This window comes from Chelonoidis abingdonii, chromosome 19, assembly GCF_003597395.2.
Source record: "Chelonoidis abingdonii isolate Lonesome George chromosome 19, CheloAbing_2.0, whole genome shotgun sequence".
Classification (NCBI taxonomy): Eukaryota; Metazoa; Chordata; order Testudines; family Testudinidae; genus Chelonoidis; species Chelonoidis abingdonii.
In genome coordinates, this window is record NC_133787.1 from 22,774,875 (window position 1) to 22,790,034 (window position 15,160).

Here is a 15,160-nt window from a genome sequence, read left to right on the forward strand (position 1 = left end):
GACCAGCGCTGCATCACCAGCGCTGGTCTCGCTACACCGGAAGCAGACCCAGGTGTACAGCCAGCGCTGCAAACAGGGAGTTGCAGCGCTGGCTGAGCTTTTAAGTGTAGACACCTGCTAAGTTGCAGCGCTGTAACCTCCTCACCAGCGCTGCAACTTGCAAGTGTAGACAAGGCCTCACACTTACAAATCTGTCCATCTGCAGATCTATGCTCATAAAGTAATTTGCAAGTTGCTGTGGTCACCTTAGTATGTGATTAGTTTATTGAGAATCAAGTGTTTTTAATTCTGGATGAGGTACAGTAATAACTTCTGTCAGTTATTGTAAAAGTGAAAGTCGAGGATTTAATGGGGCTTTATTGTAAGTCCCTGGTGCTCATAGCTCCCTGAAAACTTTTTTATTCTTTGTTCCAGTGCAAAAATCCTTCAGCTATTTTTGGTTTATAGGAGAGTGAATGAAGTGCGTTTTTCAGAACTGTAAGAAATACACCTCTACCCTGATATAATGCGACCCAAAGTAACACGAATTCAGATATAATGCGGTAAAGCAGTGCTCTGGGGGGCGGGACTGCGCACTCCGGTGGTTCAAAGCAAGTTCGATTTAACGCGGCTTCACCTATAACGCGGTAAGATTTTTTGGCTCCCGAGGACAGCGTTATATCAAGGTAGAGGTGTATTTTGTTTATCAGTTATGCCAAAAATGGCTAACTGGGGAAAAACACTTAGTTTTACATGGAATAGTTTTTGAACATGTAGCCCCTTTCTGGTTTTGTGTGTGTAGGGTGGGGAAGGGAATACTTAACTTTTAAATAATTGTTCAAATGAACATCTGCCTCTTTATGAATCAAAATGCATAGTTTCTGACCTGGCTTGATAGTTCATGGGGCTACTGCTGAAACAGACTGCAGGAGGGAAAATTGTAAATGTGTGATTGATATACACAAAGTGTTACAATGTGATGTCTTTTTGGGAGGCCAAACAGGTTCTTCTAAAATAAAACATTGGCTTTCTGACTGTTTGCCCATTCTTTAGAAATCAACCTTTTTTTTAGGTGCCGTTTGTGCTGCCTTTAGTGCTGGTTTTTTTTTTAATCATGCTTGTCATTTATAATGGGAGTGCATGATTTTCTTAGTGTGGACATTGGACTGTTCAAGGACAGCAATTTAGAAGGAATCCAAAATTCTGTTCATTACTATTGTGCTACTCAATAAACTACCTGAAACTCCAGCTTCTTAAAAAAAATTTCCCAAGAACAACAAAGAACATATACTCAGAGTAGAGTTTACCTAGCTGAGAATACTTCTCTCATTAGCGTCAATGGGAATTGGAGTGCTCAGTAGCTGAGAGAATCAGTCTGCTGCTGTTTAGGTGTCTAAATATGAATGTTAGTATCTGAATTATGTACCCATGTTGGAAAATGTTGGCCTCAACAGACAGCATGGAAAGTACTTTTCATTTACTTTAGACTGCTAACCTGTTAAAACTATTGCAAGTTTGTGGCTTAACTTAAGTCCACTGCTTTGCAACAGTAACCCTCTATGTGACAAGAGAGGTGAGTTGGCTTTTTGGCAGATTCTCCTTAGTTTGCATATTCTTGCATGTATTCATCATAATATATGCTTATATTAGTGACTAAAATATATTTTTACTGTTTTGGTTACCAAGGTAAAGCTGAATGAATGAGCTGGATTACATTCCCTCTTGTGCACTTTCAAATAATTGCTTGCTAATTTCTAATTAGTTATGCCTGAGCAATATCATTGAAGCCAGTGGAGGCTGTGGTAGTAACTAGTGCTGACATTTGAAGACAACAAGGTTGCACAGACATAGTTTGGCCTGCGGTTGCTATTAGTGATGTATGAGAAGGAAAGAAATCAGCTTGACTTTCCAGTCACAATGAGCTTTCAGGGCTCACAGAAGAAAACCATTGTATGTTGACTGAGCACATTTGCTGCAGAATTTAGTGAGTGACAGTAAGCATGAACCCCATAATGTTTTTGCAAAGTTAATTTTCAGAGTAGAACTGCACTCCAAAGTGCCAACATGCTAACTACTAGAAATTAATTTCCCTTTTTGTTTTGCTGTTAAAAGGATATTCTGCTGAAAATGTCCACAAATAGACCTTTGCTCATTTTCATTGCTATGCTGTGGCATGCAAATCTTTAACTCTAGTCCAAATATACATTGTGAATTTTCAGTTGATTACCTTTTTGTACTTCATGTTTAGGAAATGTGTTGTTTTGTAGGTATGTGTTAATGATGATCTCGTTGCAAAGAACTTTGCTCGTTATGTGATGACCAAAGAGAAAACAGTTAATTCTGCCAAAAGTCAAAAGCCATGGTCCTCATTAAGTCTGAAGTCTTCTCCAGAGAAAGTCATCAGTCCTGCACTTGCTCTTTGGCCAATGTTAATGCAGGGGAAGGTTCACAATAATCTTGAAACAAGTGAGTACAGTGTATACTTACTCCTTCTCAAGTCCAGTATAGTTTCCAAAAAATGGAGTGGGATATTAACTCTGCACTATATTGTCATAACTTGTGTGTTTGGTTGCACTGGATGACATAATTTCTATTCCAAAAACCACTCTTTTTTTCACCTGAACACAACTCAGTCCCCTTGTTAATTCTAGTGAAATAGTAGCAGTCCTCTAGGTTTAAAAGTTTGCTGGATCTTGTTCCCAAGATCAGGAAATGGGCACTTTGTATTTCTAGTATAATGTGAGGTGTTCAGGTCTCTTTTTAGGCTATATGTGTTCACAGTCCAAAGACACTGTAGAATCTTCAGGAGCACAAGTAGTAGAATGTTATATGAAATACATGCAGGGCCATCTGCTCAAAAAATATGGAAGCTTGATAATGCACAAAGTTTACATAGCAAAAAATCCTTGGATAAGTGGCTTCAACAGTACCTGTTCTTCCAACTTGAGCTTTTTCTTTCTGTCCCATTTCTCTGTTTGCTTTACCAGTTTCCAGCTTTTGCTGTCTCTCCCCTTGTCTTCGTTACTAGTTTCACTGATTACCTTTGGAGGAGGAAGTCATGGGACCTTGCTGAATTATATTATAAGTTTGTTCATTCTTCTCTCTGCTCTCCTGAAACCATCAAACTGTTCTATAATCCTATCCTGTGCTTCTGTTTCTTGCAACTCTGATTTCTGCACAAACTTTCTTGTCTTCACTTTTATGGCCTGTTGTTGCCAGTGTCAAAGTTAGAATCAGGACTCTCAATTTGTCAGACCACTCTGTTTTATTAGCGCAGCGCTCCACCAGTAGCACCCAGATAATGTGAGTGGCCATGCAAGACCCAAACAGTCTTAGTTATACAGATAAAAGAGCAGGAATTAGACAAAGGGACAAAGAGAGCAAAACAGTAAAATTCACCTGGGGCACAACATGCATATCCTACTTCCTTACTAACTCTTATCGATCTAAGGCTAATACTTCACCAACTGCCCTTAAACGGTGCAATTGTTCTATGTTAATGTCTGTATTCTTGACACCTGGATTGCAGCATTCCAACAATTTTGCTTAAAGGTACAGACAGCATTTCTTTAATCCTTTCTATTTTCACAGTATAATTCATTCTACTTTCACACCAGAAACTGGGACTGGATGACAGGGGATGCATCACTCGATAATTTGCCTTGTTCTCTTCATTCCCTGTAAAGCATCTGGTACTAGTCACTGACAGAAGATAGGATATTGGGCTAGATGTACTACTGGTCTGAGCCAGTATGGCCATTCTTATGTCCTACCTCATCTCTTATTCGCAGTTGCAATGTTGATTTCTGCTTCAGCTCTGCTAGTCTTGATTGCGCCTAACCGTTGATTGCACTGAAATTGTTCACTACTAGTAGTAGCTAAATAACTTTAGAATTTTGTAATATTTTTAAAATAAAGGTTAATGTGTTCAAGTATTTATACTGTCAATATTACTATTGGCAATTTAAGTGAAGGGGAGCTGTGGAAGCTCAGCTCTGTAAATATCAGACCCTCTAGAGCAGGAGTCAGCAACCATCGGCACATGGTCCATCAGAGTAATCTGCTGGCGGGCCATGAGATAGTTTATGTTGACTGTCTGCAGGCACGGCCCCCTGCAGCTCCCACTGGCTGCGGTTCGCTCTTCCCAGCCAATGGGAACTGCGGGAAGCGGCATAGGCCTCAGGGACATGCTGGCCACTGCTTCCAGCAACTTCCATTGGCTGGGAACAACAAACCTGCGTCGATGCCTGTGACGGTCAACGTAAATAAAATATCTTGCAGCCCACCAGCAGATTACTCTGATGGGTCGCGTGCCGAAGATTGCAGACCCCTGCTCTAGAGTATATCTACACTGCAATTAAAAACCCGCAGCTGGCCCGAGCCAGCTGACTTGGGGTCATGGGGCTCAGGCTAAGGGGCAGTTTAATTGCAGTGAAGAGATTTGGGCCTAGAATGGAGCCCAGGCTGTAGGATTCTGGGAGGTAGGAGGGTCCTAAAGCTCAGGCTGCAGCCCAAGCCCGGATGTCTAACTGCACTTATACACTGCCTTAGCTTGAGCCCCACGAGCCCAAGTAATCTGGCATGGGCCAGCCACAGGTTTTTTATTGCAGTGTATGCATGGTGGTCCAAAATTTTTAAAAGTGCATGCAGTGCCCTGTGGATACTATACAAGCTTTAGAAGTATTCACACTCTTCATAAAAGTAGCTAAATGTCTATAAGATTTTATACAATTAATTAGGAAATTTTGCTTTTTGAGTTTCTTTATAGCTCTGTTATATACCATGTATGGTTTCATATACATATGGTGATTTTTAATAATAAAAACAAAAATCTATTTTTGAGAGCTATTGTAGTAGCTGTGGTTGTAAAGTATAATCATATGCGTCCTCTAGGTGATGATGCTTCTAATTCTTTTCTTGAAAAGACATGCAGAAAAATTGCTGCACCTGCTTTTAATGGAAAAACTGAGTCTGTAAGTATTGCATACCATCTTTGAAAAATAACTTGAAATTAAAATTTGCATAAAATGTGTTGATGTTCAGAAGTGCTCTTTAATGTAAAGTTAATTTATTTCCTCTGCAGTTGCTTATATTAGTACTAAATTAAAACCGTGCCAGATAAATTACATAAAATCATAGAAATGTAGGTCTATAAAGGACCTAGAGTAGTCAAGTCCAGTCCTTTGCTCTGTTGACAGCACTAAGTAAACTGAGACCATCCCTGGCAGGTGTTAGTTCAACCTGTTTTTAAAAAACCTCCAATGATGGGGATTCCACAAACTCCCTTGGAAGCCTATTCCAGAGTTTAACTACTGTTATAGTTAGGTACTAGGAAAAAAATTCTAACTAACAAAAATCTCCTTTGCTGCAGATTGAACCCATTAACACTTATACTACTTTCAATGGACATGGAGAACAAGTGATCACTGTCCCCTTTGTAGCTTTCCTTAACATATCTGAAGATAGTTATCAGGCCCTTCTCAGTCATCTTTTCTCAAGAGTAAACATGCCTAGCATTCTTAACATTTCCTTATAGGTCAGGTATTCTAAACTTTTTACTATTTTGTAGCTTTCCTCTGGACTCTCTCCAATTTGTCCATAGCTTTCCTAAAGTGTGGCACCCAGAATTATACAGAGTTTTCCAGCTGAAGCCTCGCCAGTCCTGAGTAGGGCGGGACAGTTTACCTCCTTGGTCTTACATATAACTTTTGTTAATACCCTCCAGAATATTAGTATTTTTCACAGGTGCATCACATTGTTGACTCATATTCAATTTGTGATCTACTGTAACACCTAGATCCTTTTCAGTAATACTATTGCCTAACCAGTTATCTTCCATTTTGTAGTTATGCATTTGATTTTCCCTTCTTACATAGAATATTTTGCACTTGTCTTCATTGAATTACCTCTTGTTGAATCCAGAGCCTTTCTCCAATTTGTCAAGGTTGTTTTGAATTCTAATCCTACCCTCCAAAGTGTTGGCAACCTCTTGCAGCTTGGTGTCATCTGCAAATTTTATAAGCATACTCTCCATTCCATTATAATGAAAATACTGAATGATTTGTAATGTAACACAGTGAAGAGTGCAGCACCTAATACATTATGTATAGTAGTAGCTTGAATAATTGTATCTCAAACCAACATTCAGATTTTCCCCAGATCAGAGTTCTTGGAGGACTGGCTTGCTTGAATCTTCAGCTGTTTTACACTTGTCTCTAGGCTCATAGACGGTCACTTGAATTTCTGTTTGTATGTACATACGCAGTCTGTTTCCCTATGCATGTGCAACCATGAAGTTGTAGCTCATACTTGAAAATTTGATGTGACATGGCAATCAGGGGTAAGGAACAGAGTTAAAAGGGCGCTAATTTATTCTGTCAGAAAAACTTCTTCTTGCTACCCCGATAGGTAGCATATTACAGCACTTCATGTGTAATCAATTTCACTGTTTCTTTATATAGTCAGTCTATTTCCCTTGTTCTTTTGTATGGATCTTTCATACAGTATCATGGGAAAATACTTTAAAATAGGATAATTTGATTTTAAAGCCACAAAAATACTCATGGGATTTGAGGACAGGCATCCCATTTTGTGAAGCCACGTATACTTTGGGTGAGTATGTCCTTTTAAGGTTGGTGATGGTATAATAACTGATTAATTTCTAGATTGTTTGGTGTTTAAACTTTTTTAACTGCAATAGTCTGAATGTCTAACTTTTTAAAATATCTTCAGTGTTCTGATAATGTTGGTGTGAATTATTAATCTGTTTGCATCTTCTCTTAATTCTGAAACAAAAATGATCTATTTCTGTTGCTTTTCTTAATCTGTTGTCTGTTCTAGTCTTTCAAAAATGTGAAATTAACTTTGTCTTATCTGACTGTGGCTGTTACTGGTTAATTGCAGCTTTTGTTTTTTTAGCTGGAAGTGGTTGTGGTCTTGCATTAGAAACAAAACCAATCTTATCATGCGTAATTTTTCACATGGAATAATGATTTTTTTAATACTCTTTTCCTCAGGGCAGTGACAACGTATGTATCTATTTTTTGTCTTGTTTTGTTAGGCTGTCAGAGCAACTGTGGGTTTCTCTTTTAAAGAAAATATAAATATTTCTGCACAGCCTACTGTGCAGGTAAACAGGTATGATTCAAATATTCTTGTCTTTTTTTTTAATCAACAGGTTTTGTATGTAACAATAATACAAATCCCAAAGTGTTTTCAGCCAATGTTTTGAGGCCATTAAAAGAGAACTCAGCTTTTGGGGGGATTTGGTGGTGGTGGTGGTTCATATTTGGAGTAAAACTAGTGGTTACATTTAAACAGCGAGAATTAGATGCAGTTTAGCTAGTCAAACATCAACTAAGTGCAAATATTGGCATTTCTCATTTATTAGCTGAATTTTCAGTCTTTTGTAACAAAGGGTTTTTGTATACCTCCGTAAATTCATGCAATAACTTTTTTTATTCTAGTGCGTTACATGAAAATATACTTAAAAAACAACTATAGGAGATAAAGAATGTAATGAAAAAGTGGCTCTGTGAAGTATATTTCCTCCCTTATTCCTTTTAAATACATAGTAAGTGCATGAAAAGAGAGCTAAATGAGTGAATTTGGCAGTTGAAGCCAGACTTGGTCGATTGTTTCCCTTTTTGAAATTTCAAAACCCCTTTTTCTTGGATTAAGTTTGATTTAGTTCTCTGTATCCTGAGAAGTTAGCTATTGAGATTTGAGTGATGGTTCCCTTAACTGATTGTTATAGGTCAAAAGTAAGTATTAAATTCTGAACATCTTGATTTATTAGTAACAACAATTTCTGTTTTCTTATGAATTTCTGCAGCTCTTTAGAGGGAATTTAAAGTCTTTGCATACATGCTAGACATTTGAAATATTTCACAGCATACTAATGTGTGTGTGTATATATAATAATTTTAAAGTGAAATTAAAAACTGGTTGTGATGGTGTTTGGAAAAGGACATCACTGTTTTGTAAGTGTTGGATTTGATACTTGAACGCTTTTTCAGGCTCCTGCAGTTTTTGAATCCTGATCCTTTGAAAACTGATAATATTCATTATGAACAGCAGGTACTTCTAAAACTTAACTTCATATCTTTATTGTATAAACTTCACTACTAAGCTCTTTATGGCCTTGTAATTGTACATTGTTTGTTCTCAAATGAGTCCTATTTTAAAATATATTAAATACTTTCTTATAAAAAGTTTAATAGGACACAAGAATGGCTTTATCATTAGACAAGATATGTATAATCATGCCCTCATATTCAGAACCCTAATTGTTAGCATTTATCCTGGCATTCGTACTGTTTTCTGTGTAATTGAAGTGTGATAACCTTTTATAATTGTGTAGATTTGCTCTAGGTAGATGTGATTCAGATAGACTTATGAGAGCAACTTCTGGAATTCACATATGCTTTTTTGGTTCTTTTATATCTGAAAAAAATTACATGTGCAGACATTTTACATATATTCCAAAGAGCATAATTTTTAGCCAAAGTTTGTTTTAAAAATTAATCTTAGTTCATCATTCTAAAATACACTGAACTTTTTTAGAGTTTTCTATTTGATATCAACTTTTAATGACTAAGGTTTGTTACTTTAGGAAGTTTCAGCAAAGAATTCACTGGTGCTTACTTGGAGACTATGTGGTAAAACTTTTTGTGTCAGAGTTCTTGTAAATCCCTTTTCAAAGTGGGAGAGCAAGTTGATCTGTACCCTAGAGTGTCATCTTAAATAAAGTGTTTTTATAAGTACAGACCCGTAGGCCATTAGTGACAGTTGTATTTGAATGGACAGCATGGGGGCAGTCCATTAACTGCTCTGTCAGATTTGTGCCCAGATGATGTTGTTCCTGTAAACCGTAACTAAGAGCAGCCAGAATCTGTGTAGTGGCTAGGAGAAGAAAATGAGATATTTCCAGTGAAGAGAGGAAGAAATCTTCATTTTCATTAGGAAAACAAACAAGGAGACTTTATTTGTTAGCCTAGATTTTTAATATGTTTGACAGGTAGTTTTTTTTTAGTTCATTATCTAACAAAAACAGTCATGCAAGATCATCGAGTCTCCATGATTTTAACAAGGTGTGCAGATTTTTGGCAAATGATTAAAAAAAAAAATAGGATTTTCAAAAATTGTCTCTGCACATTCCCATTTTCATTATGCATGCCATTATCATCTCTCAGCTTTGAAACCATATAGAAATGAAATGCCTGTTGGGGTAATGCAACTATTCAGCAGAATATTTAAGTCTGAACACATGAAAAAAGTATGCAGAGTCTCACTTTCTTTGGTGAGTTATACTAGTGGGAATAGGCAGAAGCACTTAAACTGTCAAGTAGCTTTTCTTACTCGTAATTCCTTTCCTTAAAATGTACTCTTTGGCCACTTTAGTGGGGTAGCATAGGAATTAAAAACTTTTTAGTACATATTTTTTTTTAGTGTTTTCTAAATGATGTGTGTACTTTCAGGAGTTTCAAAAGATCAATACAGAACAACCTCCAATTGTTCTCAACAACAAAATAGAGCCATGTTCAGTTCTTGAAACAACACCACTTTTGGTAGATCTGAAAAAGGTAATCTAACATTTATTGTTTGATACCCTGAATGTATTAAAGGATGGTTCTGATGCCCCAGCACGCTCCTCAAATGTTAAAGAACTCAATTTGTTTTAAAGAGGGGCAGGAGTGAACAGCAAGTATGTTCATTAAAAAAAAATGATTAATACTTCTTTGAGACTCAGTTCTCAAATTTCCAGCCCCTGCCTCTATTTCTTGGAGGAGGCGGGAGCTTGGAGATTGCTTATTTTCTGATACAGGTGGAAGAAACAGAGAATTGCTCAGACAATGAACTGGGAGAACCTCCCAGCCTCTTTGGGAACCTCTGTATGGGAAACGGGTATTCGCCTATATGTGTCTCATACAAGAGGCATAGAAGGGAATACATCTGAATGTATTCGCTGTGATTAATGTAGTTCCCCAGGAATCTGGCTGTCCGTTTTGGGGGCCAAAACCAGCAGTAAGCAGAAGAGGGATGGGGGAAGGTGCTGATGACAGTAGTGTCTTTTTCTCAGAATTTAGAATGGGAGAGGATGGAATCTTTTATTACCTGAGTGCCCTAGCTACTACTTTTAACACAGAGATCCTTCATTTCATAGCTTCCATTTTCACTTCATCCACTGATTACTTCACGATAATTTTGAATGTGTCCAGGTGAGATTCAGGTCCCATTATTGAGGATATTATCTCAACAAATCCTTCAATGACTGGATGTTAAGGGTCAGTTGGGTTTTTTTGTGAGTGGACCAAAGCTTTTAAATACACCCAGTTTATTATTTCATTCAACACCAACTATATCCAAGAGAAGTATATGGAGCTGGTTGAATTTTTCATAGCAGGTCAGTCTCCTCACTGATTTTACTTTGGCTTATTTGATCAGAAGGATCTCATTGATGGTAGCTGGCCTCAGAATGGTTCCTGAGCAGTGTTTCTTCAAGTCATATCCCCATGAATGCTATGGTTGCAGGTGTGGCAGCGCCTGGGATTGAATATCTTCATCAGCAGTGCCCGTTAGACCACACATGTACACCTCCCCGTCTTATGCTGTAAACGGGACATATATATAACACTGTATAGTCTGACCGCCCTCAGTTCCTTCTCTGCCGCCTTTGGTCTGGGAGGGAATCCACAGCAGGGTCCGCTTCTCCTATTCCCTCAGTAGCTAGTGCCTTACCTGTTAGTTGTAGTGTAGTTAGTGCTACTTCTCCTTCTCCTTTCTTCAATCTAAAAAAAATTATTTTTTTGTTTTAACTTTACCTTTACAGCTATTTCAGTAGCTTAGGTTTTCATTTTCCCACCCTTCCAGGCCAGGAAGCTTTGTTCCCTAACCCTTATGCCCAGATCCTGGGGGTATAAGAGGTATGCCCCTCTGGGGCCACTTTCTTGGGAATGGACAGCAACCCACAGTGTATTTGCTGTCTGGGAGAGAGACATGTCCCACAAAAGAGTCCCAATACCATGACATAACAGCCAGAGCCAGAAAAGACTGAGCCATTTGGTTAAAATTTCTCCTCATGGAGAAATCACTGTGACCTGCATCGGACCCGGGGCCCAGACTCCGCTTCTGTGAGGCCCTCACACTCTGCCAGGTCATCTGCTGATCCTCATTCCCCATGTCTCTTGAAGAGAAGTCATCTCTTTGTTGCTCTGACAAGAAGAAATGGGCTTCCTCCTCACACTCTGAGGCACAGTCTGCAGGAACACCATCCTTTGCAAGGTCAGTTGCCTCAGCATCCTCTGACATAGATCCAGAGCCTGTACAAGTACTTTCTGTACTGGAATGAAGAAATGATCTAAAGACCCTAACCAAGCAGACCTACAGCCCTTGGCACTGTCTCAGTTCTGGAGACTGAGACAGGCCAGCTTCAGGAGCTATGGCACTGGTAAAATTGCTGTCACTGGCATCCTTTTTGACACTGATGAAGCCCTCAGTACCATTGAAACTATTAGTACCTGCCAAGTCATTAGTGCTGGCTAAGTTTCTTGCTCCATCTACTGACTCTTCAATGGAACACACTCCTCATTCGGCACCAAGTCTTACACCAGCACCAGTGATGTTTTTTTCCCCCTCCACAAGACTTCAGGTACCTAAAGACCCGTTTTTATCTGACACTCTTGAATCACCTATCCTCAGGTATGACCTCTTCCAATCTTCCCTCCAGACTCATGATACTCCTTCTTTTCTCCCCTGAGGATGGGACCTCCCTTCACCAGCGATAAGGAGGAAGAGGAGGATTCCATCGCATCTTTGTCTATCAGACAAGTTCCACCTCCTCATCCTCACTATGCACAATCTACATCTGGTCCACAGTCTTGGTACAGACCACCATGGATGCATCCAGATGTTCCACTCTCCCCCCAGTGGCTATATTGGGACCCTGGGACCATGAACAGGGCACAGTTTGGGAAACCTCCCATGGAGCAAAGCTGGAGACATAAACTTCTTCCTTCTCCATTGATGTCTCACCCTTCAGAGGCTGAACCTCTGCTGGTACCGACTGAGGAGAAGGGACAGGAGGAGGAAGCTCCGCCAACATTACATTTATTTTCCTCTTCCCATCATGAGGCTACCATGCCTCCTTCTCCTATAATTGCAGACGACTTCTTACGTTTTCAGGAGTTAATCCACAGGGTTGCAGATTGCCTGCAGATTCCTTTGAAGGAAGTCAAGGATCAGCAGCATAAGCTGCTTGATATTCTGCACACATCCTCTTCTTCCAAGATTGCACTATCGATCAGTGAGGCTCTTCTCAACCCCACGAAAGTGCTCTTGTGGACCCCGACATCCATTCCTCTGACTTGCAAACATTTTGACAAAAAATGCTGCATTCCAGCGAAAGATGCAGAATTTCTATTCTTGTGCCCCACCCCAAGTTCTCTGGTCAATGCAGTGCAAGAGAGAGACCTCAAAACCAAACCCATTCTAACCATCCAGACAGAGATTGGAAACACTTAAACTTATATGGATCCAAGGCATGTTCATCAGTCACTCTCCAATTTCGAATTTCAAACTACAAGGCTCTGATGGCTAAATGCAGCTACTTAAACTACTCCGAGTTGGAGGAGATTTTGTCGTGACCTTCCAAAGGCCAAGAGAGAACAGTTTCAGACCCTAATATCCGAGGGACACCTCCTAGCCCGTACAGCCCTATAGCCTCGTTAGACTCTGCAGATACCGCCACCCATTCCATCTCAACTGCTGTGGTCATGAGATGTGCATCTTGGCTTTCCTAAGGAGGTACAAACCACTATGGAAGACTTAACCTTTGAGGGCCAAAAACTATTCTTGGTGCACACGGTCGATTCCCTGCACTCCCTTGAAGACTCCTGAGCTACTCTGTGCTCTCTTGGCATCTACATGTCAGCGCTAAAGGGATGCTCAGGCAAATATCCTATTCCTCCTCAATCTCGACCACCGCAGTATATACCTTAACAGCACTATGACATCCAGTGCTGAAAAAACAAAAACTTCACTTCTAACATAGACAGCCTACTTGTCAGGGGGCTGCCTCTCACGGGTCCCCACCAAAGCAACAATTTTGAGGTTATGGTTGAGACCCCAAGAAGCCTCCCATTCTTCCAATCATTCCAACTATCTTTGACATCACACCAGTTTGGCAACTGACTAGCTCTGTGTTACCATCATGGTGACTAGTCACCTCGGACAAGTGGGTTCTAGAGATAGTCAAGGGAAGGATACTCCATCCCCTTCCTATCTGTCCCACCCCGCCATCCTCTTCCCCTTCCCTCTTTAGGGACCCCTCTCACAAACTCATTCTACAAGGAGAAATAAATCATCTACAACTGGGAGCCGTAGACCCACTCCCTTTTAAATACAGGAGACAGGATTTCTACTCCCATTACTTTTAGATCCAGAAGAAATCCGGTAGCTGATGACCCATCGTGGATCTTGGCAATTTAAGCAAATTTGTCAAACTGCAACGTTTCAAGATGGTTACCCTCTCTACTATTATCCCAGCGCTGGAATAGGGGGACGGGTTTTTGGCCTTCAGCCTCCAAGACGCATTCTTTCATATGACAGTACACCCCAACCACAAAGGATTTCTCTGATTCATCATAGATGATGACCAGTACCAATATAAGGTAGTGTCTTTCGGACAGTTGACAGTCCCTTTGGTGTTCTCTTGCAATAGTTGCTGCCTATCTAAGGAAACAAAGCATTATGATCTTTACATATTTGGATGATTGTCTCCTCCAAGCCCCATACAAGACCGACGCTCTCTGAGCTGTCTGCATAACAGTGGACCTGTTTATGAAACTAGACCTCCTTATGAATCTAAAAAAGCCCACTTCAGTGCTCATACAATACCTGGAATTCATCAGCGCACAGTTGGATGCCATACAAGCCAGAATCATCCTACCACTCAGATTCTCAGCTGTAGTAGAGATGGTGTCTTCCAGAATATGTCTTCAACTTCTAGGCCACATGAGACGCACACAGTCATTAGGAGGTTTTTCCCCTAGCAGCACCTGTCGGGTGACTGTGGAACCTCCTGGAGTGGTGCCTTCCTGGCAGTGAATATAGATCCCTGCCAACTCACCACCTCCTCAGTTCCTTCTTGATGGTTACTTTGATGGGGGGAAGGTGGGTGGGTTTGGAATGGACATAAGCAACACATCTCGAAGAACAAGAGTTACAAGAAGGTGAATAACCATTTTTAACGCCCACATCCAAGATTTTTACGTAAGATGCCATCATCTTTCCATCTCAATCAACCAATGCACCTTTCTTGCTTCTTCCTAAAGCCTCACAGTAACCAACAGCAGGCAACTCTACACACCCTAGACCTGAGATGAGCATTAGCAGTCTACTTAGACAGGAGTAAACCTTTCTGAAAATCACCATGATTATTCCTCTCAACCACCAAAAGATCCAGAGGCATGTCTGTCTCTAAACAATGCCTTTCCAAGTGGATCCCGCAATGTATACATTTATATTACAAACTCCACAATAGCCTTCTACTGCAATTAGAATACACTTCACACATTCACGATCCCCCTCAATAGCTTTTCTCAATAATGTCTCCATTGCTGACATTTGCAAAGCTGCCACATGGGCATCAGCAGACACTTTTGCCCATCCCTACATTATTACACATGATACCCCAGCAGACACACTCCTAGGACCTACTATTCTTTCATTGGCAGTAAGTGTTGCTCTGAAGCCCAAGTCTTCCATTTGGGGCACTGCTTTCTAGTCACCTACAAGTGGAGCACCCGTAGGGACATCACTTGAAGAAGAAGAAAAGAAGGTTACTCATCCTGTGCAGTAGCTGAGGTTCTTCTGAGATGTGTGTGTCCCTATGAGTGTTCCACTACCTGCCCTCCTCCCCTCTGCGCTGGAGCTGAAAATGTATGCTGTGCGGCAGAGAAGGAATTGGGGGCAGTCGGGCTGCACAGTGCAATATATATGCCCCGCTTGTAGCACAAAAATGGCATGGTGCATGTGTGGTCCAGTGGGCATTGCTGATGAAGATCTCTGATTCCAGGTGCAGGGTGTGCTGCCACACCCACAAGTCGACCACCCATAAGAGGACACGTCTCGAAGAACCTCAGTGTCACAGACAGCTAAGTAAGAGTTAATAGAACAGAAG

The 15,160-nt window shown here is 40.4% G+C and overlaps 1 protein-coding gene across 1 annotated transcript in view; it reads left to right on the plus strand.

The window, feature by feature from the left end:
* TDRD12 (tudor domain containing 12) overlaps positions 1–15,160 on the plus strand; it is a 164,081-nt gene that overhangs the window by 18,915 nt on the left and 130,006 nt on the right. Inside the window, exons 9-13 of the mRNA XM_075073652.1 lie at positions 2,247–2,445; positions 4,873–4,952; positions 7,040–7,116; positions 7,998–8,058; positions 9,459–9,563. Of these exons, the coding sequence (XP_074929753.1) occupies positions 2,247–2,445; positions 4,873–4,952; positions 7,040–7,116; positions 7,998–8,058; positions 9,459–9,563 (522 nt within the window). The remainder of the gene's footprint in view (positions 1–2,246; positions 2,446–4,872; positions 4,953–7,039; positions 7,117–7,997; positions 8,059–9,458; positions 9,564–15,160) is intronic.